This window comes from Mastigoproctus giganteus, chromosome 10 (genome assembly GCF_048544385.1).
Source record: "Mastigoproctus giganteus isolate SK-2022 chromosome 10, ASM4854438v1, whole genome shotgun sequence".
NCBI lineage: Eukaryota > Metazoa > Arthropoda > Arachnida > Uropygi > Thelyphonidae > Mastigoproctus > Mastigoproctus giganteus.
In genome coordinates this window covers 212,319,006-212,333,040 of record NC_143584.1, presented here as the reverse complement: position 1 = coordinate 212,333,040, position 14,035 = coordinate 212,319,006, and the positions used below count along the sequence as shown (strand labels likewise).

General features: G+C 36.2%; 1 protein-coding gene across 1 annotated transcript in view; it reads right to left on the bottom strand.

Annotated features, from left to right (window-relative positions):
• Positions 1–14,035, bottom strand: part of LOC150079858 (liprin-alpha-1-like) — a 320,789-nt gene that overhangs the window by 93,264 nt on the left and 213,490 nt on the right. Inside the window, exons 2-4 of the mRNA XM_090383256.1 lie at positions 13,770–13,871; positions 4,275–4,439; positions 3,639–3,713 (exon numbers count right to left, since the gene is read on the bottom strand). Of these exons, the coding sequence (XP_090239382.1) occupies positions 3,639–3,713; positions 4,275–4,439; positions 13,770–13,871 (342 nt within the window). The remainder of the gene's footprint in view (positions 1–3,638; positions 3,714–4,274; positions 4,440–13,769; positions 13,872–14,035) is intronic.

Here is a 14,035-nt window from a genome sequence, read left to right as displayed (position 1 = left end):
ATTGGATAGATCCCATCTACCACAACTGCCTTTTTTATATTTAGCTTCATCAATTCCTTTTCCACCTTCTTTTAGTCATCACAAAATAATTTAGCTCTGGTAGAATTTGGCATACTTTTTGGCATTCCCTTCCCTAAAAATTCCTTGTGTGCAAATGTATATGCAAAATATCTATTTAGTTTGTCAGCAACCTGAGCATAATCATCAACAGTTAAAGTTGCTGGCTAAAGTTGACAGCTAAAGCACTGCCACCTAGTGGTTCATTTATCTGCAGATTTTTAATACATGAAGAGTCACTACTGGGAATCAGATCAAGGGTATTGCTTTCTCTTGTTGCCTCCTGACATGCTGGCGTAGAAACTGTCATCCAACAAATCCACAAAAGTCTTGCTAGGCTTGCTGGTTTTTCAGAATCATGTAAGCTAGCCATTTTCACAAGTGAATTGTCTAATTTCTGCCTTTGAACCATTTTAGGAGAGTTTGCTATGCTTACAAAGCATTTTTCAGAGAGAACACTATTCTGTATCCTTCTTGACCATAGGATGGTGAAAATGATAATTTATTCATTTTCACCATCGGCAATCACTGATACACTGTAATAATCATTATCTCCTTATTCAGTAGTGTTTCAAAGACTTCAAAATATTGATCATGCAGAGATAGCGTTTGGATTCTTTATTGATAAATTTAGAAGAATAGACTTACCAAACAAGAATCTTAAATTATTAAAACTTGATGAGCAATAATATAACTGAACCCGTGATGAAATGTAGCCAAACCATACAGCCCAAAAGGGTAGCAAGTCACTATAGATTTAATGATACATCAAGAAGATAACCAATCAACAAGTTAAATCTATTAAAGAAAAAACATCTTGTAAAATATTATCAGTAATTAATAGTTAAGAAACATTAAATCTAAGGCACTGCATCTAGTTGACATGAGTGACGAGCGCAATGTTGAGTCAGTTTGGTGTGGTAAAAAAAATTGAAGTGTGTTATGGGCCTAATGACTGTGATCAGTAAGCCAAACAGCTACACAGAGAAACAGTGAGCCAGCAAATCAGAATGTCTCAAAATGGAGGATTTTAACTTTCCAGATGTTGCAGGAGTTTGTGGGTTGTTCACTCACACACAAGCAAGGCTCTTGTGTGTGAAATTTCTTGGATAACTGTTTCCTACAGCAGCATGTTAGAGAGGCAACAAGAGGAAATAATACTCGATCTGATTATCAGAAGTGATTCTTCATGCATTAAGAATCTGCAGGTAAAAGACCCACTGGGTGGCAGCAATCACAGCATACCAATGCAGAATTTAATTAAAGACATAACTACTACCAAGGATAAGGGAAAGGCTTTTGCTTTTTGTAAGGGTGACTACAGTGGTCTCAGTAAATTTATTAACAACAGCAAATTCTAAATGGGAAGTATTCAAGGAAGTAATCAATGAAGCTACTATGCTCTTCATACAAACAAAGAAATACTGTTCAAGGCATGGACCTAATGGATGTCAGATGAACTATTGAGACAAATGGCAGAAAAGAAAAGTGAATGGGTTGCATATAAATTTCAGATAATACAGAAGCCTATGGTAGATATAAATTAGTCTGTAATCAAGTCACAAAGTAAGCTAGGCAAGCTAAGGCAGATTAGGAGAAGGTTTTGGCAAAGAATACCAAGAAAAACAGTAAAGACTTCAAAGCTTATATTAACAGAAGGAAGGGGTTGAATCACATTGGGCCACAATGTCCATAAGTTAACCATTGAGAACCCACCTCAGGTAGCAGACAAATTGAGTAAGTATTTTGCAACTACAATCACACATGAAAAATTGCTTGGGGAAGGGAATGCCAGAAGTTTATCAAACTCTAATGAGGAGAAATTGCTGATGATGCACATCAAAAAGACATCTGGGGGTTGATGGAATCTATCCAATTATATTAAGGGAGGTAAGCAAACCCTTAGCCATAATTATGGAAGTATCCTTGGATTCAGGGGAGGTCCCTGGGGACTGGATATGTGCAAATGTATCCCAATTTCATGAAGTGGGGGATCAAAAGGTGACATGAGTAATTACAGATCTGTTAGCTTAATGTATGTTCCAGGGAAAATAATGGAATTACTGGTAAAAGAAGTAATGCAGGATCATTTGGACAGGCATGCAATTATACTGCAATCACAGCATGGATTTGTTAAGGTGGTCTTGTATAACCAATCTGATAGGTTACTATGTCGTAGTGATCAAGAAACAGGATGCTAAAAATAATTTTGACATCATATACTTGGATTTCAGGAAAGCTTTTGATACTGTTGCACATAAAAGGCTGCTGCAGAAACTTCAGCAATGTGGCAAGTTATGCTATGGATAAAGGGATGGTTAAATGGAAGAAGACAAAGAGTAGTTATCAATGGGTACTGCTCTTCGGGGACTAATATTATTAGTGGAGTTCCTCTGAGTTCAGTGCTGGGCCCATTGTTGTTTTCAATATTTATCAATGATATTGATGAATGTATATCACACTTAATGTCTAAGTTTGCAGATGATATAAAGGTTGGCTACTGCAACAAGATCTAGGAAAAGTTTGGTTGATGGGTTGAGAAATGACAATTGAAGTTTAACACTGACAAATTCAAGGTACTGCATATGGATAGCAGAAACCTCAGAGTAACTTATCAATTGTGTGGTAATATACTGTGGTAGTGGAGAATGAAAAATTCTGGGGGTAATTGAGCAGTCAGACATGAATTCTCTGAGCAGTGCAGACATGCTGCCAGGACAGCCCATGGGGTCTTGTCAATGATATACAGAAACTTTGCTAGCAGGGATAAGGAGGTGATTATCCCTTTGTATAAGGCAATGGCTAGGCTGCATCTTGAGTACTGTATATGTCTGGAGGCCTCATTTTAGGAAGGATGTAGATCTGCTGGAACAGGTGCTAAGAAGTGTAACCAGATTGGCAAAGTGAACAAAAGGGTGCTCTTACATAGAGAGGCTTCATTTCTGCAAATTGCATATCTCGAGACTAGGCACCTGTAGGGAGATCTGATTGAGGTGTTTAAAGCCTTGAATGGATTGAGTTGTTGTTGTTGTTATTTGGGTTTTAGGAGCATTAGCAACTAAGGCCATATTGCTCCGGGGATATGCGGTGGTCATTCCCTGACCTTTCCGCATCCTCCGTATTTGGTGGTCACGGGCTTGAACCCCGGTCTAATCAAGAAGTGTGTGCTATGCACTGCTGCTACTGCCCACCTGGCTACAGAGGCACCCAATGGATTGAGTAAGCTGAATATTAATAGCATTTTTCCACTTGCTGAGACTACGCACATAAGGGGGCATAAACTGAAGTTATGGAAGGATGGTTGCAGGATAGGTGTGTGAAAGTTTGCCTTCAGCCAGCAGGTGGTTGATTGTTGGAACAGGCTTTCATCTGTTGTTGTGGAAGTGGATGGATGGGTGAACTGTGTAGGTTTTTTTTTTTTTTGGCTGATGCTATATAAGCTTGCTTTCTTGCATCATTTGCCATTAGTGAACTTTCTAGTTTTCAATGATAAAATAATCGACTTTGGACAAATGTTCTAGATGTTTGTGTAAAAGCATTTTATAAAATATTGCAAAAATAAAATTAAAGATGGCACTCACTTGTTCATTGGCTTGACATAATTCATCTTCTAATGTTGCTACTCGTTCTAATGCACTACGTAACCTTTCTCGAACCTGCATAAAGAAAGTTATAAATTTATATTATATATTATAGGAGAGACCTCATTTCTAAATAATCAAAGAATTTCTTATGATTCCAAAAAACTGGAATTTTCTTTCCTTTGCAATTTTGTTCTTAACTGTAGGCACAATTATTTTATGAATCATGAGTAATTTTAGTGGCTCACACTATTTCATTTCCAGCAATTAATCCAAAAAAAAAAAAAAAAACTTTCTGACTATTAATCTATTTTAATTAAATTAAACATAAGTGAATTACAGAAAATACTTTTAACTTTTTTTAACAGTACCAAAACTTTAGAAAAAAAATTCGCTTTTTTTTCAATAGAATTAAAAATTTACATTAATTTCTTTTTTTTTTTTTAAATTTATTTTAAATTTAATTTTTCAAACACAAACTTTACAGTTAAATGGAGTTAAGTTTTGTATAAATCATGGAAACAAATGCTAATTCATTTAGTTGATAGCTTCCTTTGAGCCTTAAAGCTTTTTGTTATTAAAATAATTAAATAAAAAAAAAAACTAAAAATTTAAGCATTACTTAATTCAACATACCTTTTCATCTAGAGCTTTGTGATGTTCAAAAAGTGACTTTAAGGCCTTAAGCACTTCAACTTCTGACGATACCCCAGCAGGTGACTGTGCTTGCCTCTTTACAACAGTCATCCTTAGTGAACGCTCATGCCGGGACACCAAACACTCCAAATGTTCCAAAAGTAGCTGAATCAACATACAAAGTAGATGAAGGGTTAGTTATAAATTACAAAATAAAATTACCTTGTAAAATTTCTACAAATATTTTGTCAGAGATATAGCTTCTATAGGATACAACATATAGTAAAAGAATATAAATCAAGTTTCTCTTTAATTCCAGAAATAGCTTTCTTGTATTTTATTATTTATTTTTTCAATGTCTTTCAAGAAATAAAAATATCACGCACTCTGCTATTAAACACATATAGCAGGGTGTGTGATGTCTGCACAATGAAAATATAGCAGAAAACACAGAAAATGAAAAATAATATGGAACAGAAATATTATAATAGAATAATATAGAATAGAAAAAATACAAAATAAAATTCCTGCTACACAATGAAAATATAGTATCTTGCATAAAGCAATGGGAGATGGGGTTACAACCTTTTTCTTATAGCAAAAAACACACATGAAGACTGCATATCCAGTCTTCAAGTATGCTTATGTTTTTATCTATAGATGGACAGCGTGGGGAAGCTGTTCTGTTTACACATAATGCAGTGTCAACAGAACAACTTGTAGCTGAAACATCAAAAAACCCAAGTCAAGCAAAGCTTATGTTAATATTCAATCAAAGCAACTTAAAAACAAAATATATACTACTGTAATACTCAAAATTAATGATTTTATGTTTTAAATACATAGTAATAATGACAAAGTTTATAAAACTAATTTCTCACTGCCTATACCTCATATTCAACCCATACTTGGAAGTCCTCTGTTCCATTTTCTTCAGGTATTGAATAATCACAACACTGATTTTACGCTTAATCTGTCTATGTATAAGAATTTTCTCTTTAATGTTTTGTTAATCCAAATTTTGTTATTATAATTCTAGTTTTGTACTGATTAATACTATTTTATAATGATTCTCTGTAATGCTCAGTGTTCTCACCATTATCTAGGGTCTGCTTGCCCAGTGGATGAGAAGTTTGTAAATAAATAAATAATGTTATTGCCAATGGGCTTGTTTTAGGCATACACTGGTGTTCAAAGAAAGTGCATCACCTAGGAATTTCACATTTCTAACCCTTTTTCACGATGGTATGTTAAATTAATGACTAGCATTACAAGTAGAAATATAAATAAAAGATATTTATTAATAGTTAAGACAAAGCTAAGTAATATTTTACAGGTGCTCTCAAAATATTCCAAAATGAGCATTTGCATCCTTTATACAACAGTTTTGGTAAACACGACAATTATGGCTGAAATGTTATCAGAAACCCTCAATTTGCTTCAGTTTATCATTTTAAATGGAAAACAAAATGGAAGGTTCACCAGGTGCAAACTAATATTTAGTTGAACTGCCTCTGGCCCTGATGGCAGCAGCACACCGTCGAGGCATTGACAAGATCCATTTCTGAAGATAATCAACTGATAGTTTGTGGTTCTTATATGAGAAATACTAATACTATAAATGACAATATTCTTGGATTCATTAACTACAAACTTGATTAATTCACAATTGGTTAACCTTATAGTAGAGTTTAGGACAGGCAAAAAGGCTTTTGGTTATATGCAGCTATGAGAAAACTAGGTTTGCTACTAATGCATTAACCCTGTGTTAGTCACACAGGGTTGATTTGACTTCAGGCAATATTTCATCAATTCGTGTTCTTCATCTATTCCATCAACAGAGCTGAAACTCCTAATAGCTATTTCTGAATATCTTTTCTTTGATTTCAAACACGAATTATGGCTTCCTGAAGTTCAAGAAGGGCCTTTGATTTATTTCTGGCAACTGCAGATTCCACACAATGATAACAGTTCTCTACAGGATTCAGGTGTGGGCTGTTTCCTGGCCAGCTAATAGTTGTAATGGACCGTTCTTCCAACAATTTTTTCACCTGTAACAAATGTAAACACATTACTGTTGAATCTCTAATGCAGAAATTATCATTATCATTATTAGCCATATGGTGCAAGGAAGCCTGAGGCTTATGCTGCACCGGCCAAAAAAAAATTTCCGAATTACCCTGAGAGAGAGAGAGAGAGAGAAGCAGAAAGGAATCACCAAGAAAGAGAAGAATGATGATATCCAGCTCAGGACCCTGGGTGTACCAAGCCCATACTCACCAGATGTGATGATATTAAGGGTAGGAGACTGGCGGAATTACTTAACAAGTACAGGTCACTGTTGAAAAAAAGCCGTCAATTACGGTTGAATTGCAGACAACGGGATGGTTGAGGGGGAGAAGACAGAGAGTGGTAATCAATGGACACTGCTCATCGTGGAATAATGTTATTAGTGGAGTCCTTCAGGGTTCAGTGTTGGGTCCATTATTGTTTTCTGTATTTATAAATGATATTGATGATGGTATATCAAGCTTAATGTCCAAGTTTGCAGACGATACAAAGGTTGGCAGGGTTGTTAAGGACACTACTGACGCTATGCTGCTGCAACAGGATCTGGAAAGGTTGAGCAGATGGGCTGAGAAGTGGCAAATGAAGTTTAACATTGACAAATGTAAAGTACTACATATGGGAAACAGCAACCCCAGAGCAACGTATCAACTCTGTGGTACTACACTGACAGTGGTAGAGAATGAAAAGGACTTGGGAGTAATTGTGCAGGCAGATATGAAGTTCTGTGAGCAGTGCAGACGGGCTGCAAGAGTAGCTCATGGTGTCTTGTCAATGATATACAGGAATTTTTCTAGCAGGGATAAGGAGGTGATTATTCCCTTGTATAAGGCAATGATCAGGCCACACCTTGAGTACTGTATACAGGTCTGGAGGCCTCATTTCAAGAAGGATGTAGAGCTGCTGGAACAAGTACAGAGAAGGGCAACAAGATTAGTGAATGGAACAAAGGGTTGCTCTTACGAAGAAAGGCTTAAGAAAGGCAAATTATAATGTCTGGAGACTAGGCACCGGCGAGGTGATCTGATAGAGGTGTATAAAGCCTTGAATGGTTTGAGCATGCTCAATGCCAATGGAATTCTTCCTCTTGCTCAGAATAATCACCTGAGAGGGCATAAATTCAGATTGAGGAAAGACAGATGTAGGATAGATGTGCGGAAATTTGCCTTTAGCCAGCGGGTAGTTGGTTGGTGGAACAGACTTCCATCCCTTGTTGTGGAAGTTGATAACTTAAATAAATTTAAGGCTCAGCTGGACAGGTATTTCGAACGAACAGAGGGGTGAAATGGGAGTGGGTTTTTTTTTTTTTTTTTTGGCTGATGCTGCATAAGCTTGCTTTCTTGCATCATATGCCTCTACTAATGCTAATGTAAGCCCCTGAGGTTGAAATGAAGCTAAAGTAACACTACAGAAGTGCCTACTTACACTTTTCGCCCGATGATAAGGAGCAGAGTCTTCCTGAAAGATGCAGTTACTTAGCAGGTTGAGATGGTCTCTAATGGTTTGCAGCAATTTGCCTTCCAATATAGCCAGGTATCCACTCACATTTATGGAATCTTTTATAAACTGCAGGCGACCTACTCCATGACATGAAATGCACCCCCATATCATTTGGCTGGTGGGGAATTTCACTGTAGACACCATACAGTCTGGATGGTATTCTTCACCACGTCTACGGCAAATCGTTTGTCTTCCATCAGAGCCATGCAGGTTGAATTTCTTCTCACCCAAGAAAATAACTGACTTCCACTGCTTGGGGGTCCATTTGACATGCTCCTTACACTAGTCTCTTCTTAGGATGGGCTATAAGTCCATTTTTGAAGAGGCATCTTCTGACTGTTACTGCACTTGCTGCCACTGCTCTATGTTCTTCCCATTCTCTTTTCAGCTCAGACGAAGAAGCTTTATGGTTTTAAAAGCATAAGCGCTTCAAAATGCAGTTCTGTTTTGGCGTAGAGACTCGTTTGTGATCAGTTCCTTTTTTCTTATCAGCAGAACCAGTATTCTTCAGTTTGGAAAGAAATCTACTCACTGTCAACACAATTAAGAAATCACCAACTTAGAAATACATGCATCGAAGCAAGTAAACTTGTTTCGATGCATGTTTTACTTAAGGAATAAAAGTTCCTTGAGTAAACCTTTACAAAAAACAGGAGTATACTTTTTTTCGTAAAGATTTACTCAAGGAACTTTTTTTCCAATGAATATTTTCTCCTTAATTTTCTTTAATCAAAACCTAGAAAAACTTTTCTATAAATATAAGAGAAAAAAAAATTTTTTTTTTCCCTCAGTGATGTTGCAAAATCATCATCAATTACAATATGGACCAAATCTGCAGGGAGGCCTTCTACACACATTTCGCCTACGTCTTGTAATTTTCAAGCGTGCTCCTGTCATAAATACAAGAACTTATATGAGAAATGCTAATACTATAATTGACAATATTCTTGGATTCATTAACTACAAGCACCTCCGTAGCCAGGTGGGCAGGAGCAGCAGTGCGTAGCACACGCTTCTTGATCAGACCGGGGTTCGAGCCCGTGAACACCAAATACGGAGGATGCGGAAAGGTCAGGAAATGACCACCGCATATCCCCGGAGCAAAATGGTCTTAGTTGCTAATGCTCCTAAAAAAAAACCAAATAACAAAAAATAATTAACTACAAACTTGACTAATTCAATTGGTTAACCTTATAGTCCAGTTTAGGACAGGCAAAAAGGATTTTGGTTATATGAAGCTATGATAAAACTAGATTTGCTACTAATGCATTAACCCTCTGTTAGTCACACAGGGTTGATTTGACTTCAGGCAATATTTCATCAATTCCATCAACAGAGTTGAAACTCCTAATAGCTATTTCTGAATATCTTTTCTTTGATTTCTCCACTGAAAATTACATAAATCTCTGTTAATTATCATACAATTAGGAAAAATTTATGAGTTAAGTTAAACTTAATTATATGCACATGTTGATTGTCATCTATTACTTTTAGTTATTGATAGCAAGTTGTGTTAACTGCTTCAAGCTTTCTTCCAATTGGTAATGCTCTCTAGCTTTGTGACATTGAAGCATCATCTGGAATCAAAATGTTGATCCATGAACTTCACATTCATACAGCAGGTGCTCCTGTTAGTGACAGGCTGTTGAAGTGCCAGTTTTTAAATTTGTATTTTGCTTAATGACTGGTCTAAAAGGAGTTATAATTTCAAAAATTAATTAAAAATATATGCTTTTAATATAAAAAAATGGAAATTTCACAGTTGTGTTCAGAAAAGATTGAAAATGAAGGTGGATCATAAATGTGAACAACTTTTAATTATTTTTTGCTGGTTTTTCAAATGCTCCTTTTTTGTCACTCCAAGAGCTGTAAAATTTGAAAAAATAATTTTAAAAAAAAATTACTATTACAAAAATACCCCATGTAAGTAATTCTTAACCGGGCCTCAAATTTTGGGGTGGCTCAGCTCACGTGAGTAAAGCAATAACGAGCCTTTTAGCATCTGCAGACAGGTAAATCTCATATGGTGGAGGCCCCTTCGTTAGAAGTTGTCCTGGTATTGCATGCACACTTAAAGACTATTAACTAATGCCAGTGATTCATACTGAACTAAAAAAAATTATTAAACTACAATGAAACACTTTTACATTTTTTTATTTCAAATTTGCATGAGCCTCAAAACGTAAAAAATAAAAAAATATATGAAATATCAACAACGTTGCCAAATCGTCAGCATAAAGCATTTTAAATGGCAGGCAGCGTTTGTAAATCAATCTGCTTATACTATTTTTATTATTTTTCGCAATGTTGTTAACTTCTATTTATTTAGCGGGTAACATTACGCTCACAAACTGCACGTTAATCGGATATAAGGGCATTTAAATAGTCCAGGAAGGATAAAATTATATAAAATTAATTGTAATAGATGTGGCGTTAAATTCTTGAACTGGTGGTAGTGGGTGATAAAAATGCTTCACTTCAATATTTTGCGTCCTTCTCCTCCCTCCCAAACGATTATTCACACCACTAGCAGACGAACACACCAAATCCAGACGCATCCCGAACCGTTTCAGCACGGCAAAAATACAGCATTCTCTTCTTAACATCATTCAACAAAAAAAAAAAAAAAAAAAAAAGACGCTTAATAAAGGTTTATGTTTATTTGAGCGTTAAACTAATTAAGGATAATAAACAAGACGAATTAAAAATATCTGCTACACCAGTTGCTGATGTTAAATGAATGGCGGAAAATGAATGAAAAATTCTCGCAGTCGTGGCTTATTCTGCTGTTATTAATAAGGAGGCACTCCTATACTGTATTATACAACACTTGATTTTAATTAGCGACGGGGGGAGGGTTCTCTTCTCCCTACTAATTAGGAGAAACCAACATTGTGTCTTTTTCTATCATTAATCACCGTGTAAACAGTTCATACGCAATCGATGAGATACCAACAACACTTGGACATAAATTCAGCCTGCTGCATTTTAATCACCTCTGAAAACAATTATTTGTTCTGTTATTTACGTTAATATCTTTGAGATTATTCCAATAAAACGTAATACTGCATTCTCCAAAATAATACGATCATTTTTATAAATTGTTTTAATTCTAGTAATTGAAAACTGAGGAGGAGTGTTTTGAAGGAAAAAAAAAAAAAAAACAGTAATAAATAGTTCAAAATACGCGCGGAGGTTGAAAAGTTTCTATCTTCTTATAGAAGAATGCTGAAAAGTTGTGAAAAGCCATTTATTTTTCAACATAGTTTCCCTTAAGCCAGGCATGATCACTAGCGTTCGTAACCCGCTCAAATAAAATTCAGATTTTGACTCAAACCAGTTGTTGCCCATCACAGCATTGTCACTATCGAATTCCTGTCCTTTTTGAGATTTAGAAAATGAAAAAAGTTCCGATGGAGTCAAATCCGATGAGATGCGCGGATGCTGTAATAGCCCGAACCCAGTCACGTAGTGTTTGTCTAAGTCACAAACGCTGTGTGACCGGTACGTTGTTTTGATGAAAGATGCCTCCTTTGGCCAATTTCCTGCGCCTCTAGAGCTTTAATTTCTCGCGGAAACGTCTCGGTAGGTTAGATTAATACTTGGCATTAGTGGTACCTCGTTCCAGTATATCAACCATGTTCACTCCTCCTGCATCCTATCATATCACCTCCTATCATATCCATGATTTTCCCAGCCGACTTCTGTACTCGTAACTTTTTAGGAAGGAGAAAGAGGAATCAGGAATGCTTCCACTGTTTCGTCCACAGTGACATACCGCCCCCAAAATTGAGCTTCATTAGCTTCAAAGTGCTGCACAATCTCATGACACCTCACTCTCTCTCGCTTCTGATCGGCATTCAGGGATCCGCCTCGAAGAAACCTTCATTCCTAAAACACTCACCACAATAACATGAGCTCACTCATGGGAGACGTTGAATGTTGTCTCAACGTGCTTCTGCGGTGGACAAGTTTACCATCAACGCTTGCTGCACGTCTTCGTGATTTTTTTTCGGCGACAATCCCTTTACATGAAGGTACTCAACATGACGGTACTCAACAATCCCTTTACAATAAGGTACGCAAGGCGCATTATTCTCTCAACAATCACTATCATCATTCACCTTCCACACTTCAAACCCTCTGTAGAGGAGAAAATATAGTTACAAACTTGAAATTTTCTGTGAACACACAAGAATAGAAACAGCACAGATTGGCACTATTGTCTTTCACGAAAACCTTTGAGATCTACAGTATGTTGGGCTAAAACCTTTCAACCCCTTCCCCCACCTCGTATACCAGTTATTGTTGTTGAAGGATTTTACGAGCATCAATAACTAAGGCCATATTGCTCCGTGTGTAGTCTCTAAACTGCTTGTGTTCTGAGGTCGATTTTCTGTTTGCTGGACGAAAAACCCGAGTTTCCTAGACAAAAAACTATGCTATCCTCGCCTGATACCGACTAACTCAGCCACGTTGTGACAAAGGCCCATAAAAATTCTTTCCGTCATCGACTTGAACTCAGGTCTTTTCCAGTCGGTGTGGGGAGGACGGCGATTCTTCCAACTATGCTATCCACGCAGACACACCTTACAAAACATAATGAAAAAATGTACATGTATAATAGGCACATAAAATAGAACAATGTGTGGAAAAGGTTTGGTTTCGATTCCTATAGAGAAGGGAGGATTAAATTTAACGAGCTTTTTACCCACACTGCGGTGGGATTAACCGGCCAACAGCATTCCTGATTTTCATCAACTTGACCACAACGTCAAAAAAAAAAAAAAAAAAAAACCTCACTGAACCTTTTGATCAGAATTTGATACATCTGCTGTTCCAAATCCCGTTCTGTGCCCTCGTACTTTCCACTTCAAATTACATGATGGTATAATTTAAACGTCAAGTTTTAATATATACCTTCAGCTCTTTCCAAGCAGATAACGCACTTGCCTCTGTACAGTCTATCATCTCTTCCTCCCACCTTACCCCATTTTTTGGTTTGCAATCGATTCCCTTTGTGAACTGCAGTGTCCCGGAATGAGATTTCTCATCGGTCTTTTGTGTATAAAGCATCGATATTTCCTTTCTACTTTTATTGTGTGCGAAGGCCAAAAATAGAGTAACAAGGCTATATGACTGCAACAAATTGAAGACCATACCACGTCCATTTATTCCGACAAAATTAACTTATCCTTCAACCAGTGCGGCTCATCAAAAGAAGTCTTTTTTTTATTCGTATACGTAATTTTATGCCTGATGCTGGAGTTTCAGTTTGTGATAGACACCTTTTTTTTCTATCGCCAGCTCGAAAACTTTATTCTGTTGTCGTTAAACGTTCATGAACAAACTAGGTGTTATGAAAAGCAGTACGAAGTTTCATAAAGAATGATGTCGAAGAACTTCACTGAAAAGAAAGAAATTGGTCTATTCTTACCAATAAAACACCAAAGATTACCAAGAGAAATAAATTACTGGTCCTCATTTACCACACAGTATTTTAAAACATTAACGTCATTGGTCTTAAAACAGAATAACAAGATTAGACTGGGTTCTAGCAATATTGCTTAACAAATGCAATCCTGGCTGTCTCTTTATTAGTAAAACAAAATTTCCTTTATTGTTTGAATATTTAACTAATATAAAATATAAACTAATATGGACTTAACCCATATTGGTGGCGCTGCCTGCCATTCGACTATTTCGGATAAATGACGTGTCGGATAATCGATATCCCACTTCAATTAAATATTACTCAAATAAAACAATTATATTATAATTTTAATTTAATTTAACTATTAAAATTTAAAAAAGATTTAAGACATTTAATGTTAGTTCACATAAGTTTTGTGATAGTACAGTCTAAATACATAATTCTATTAAGCATAAACAGATCAGGCAGTAGAACGTCATAAAAATAAAACTCACCCTAGTGTTATTCCTCTCTGCTTTCAGTTCTTCAATTTCGTCTTCTCTTTCCAGCAATTGTTCTCTAGCTTGGTTCAGTTCCTTTGTAAGTGTAGCGAACTCCTAATAGCAAAACGAAAAGTAAAAAAATAGTGAGACTTTTTTACCCTTTGTTTTCGTCAGAAGGTATAATAACTAGTTCAAATCCATAATGACATTTCAAAAAACATTTCCATGAAATAATACTAGTGTTTAAAATGTCTGTATTTTCAAAGTGCTTGGTACAC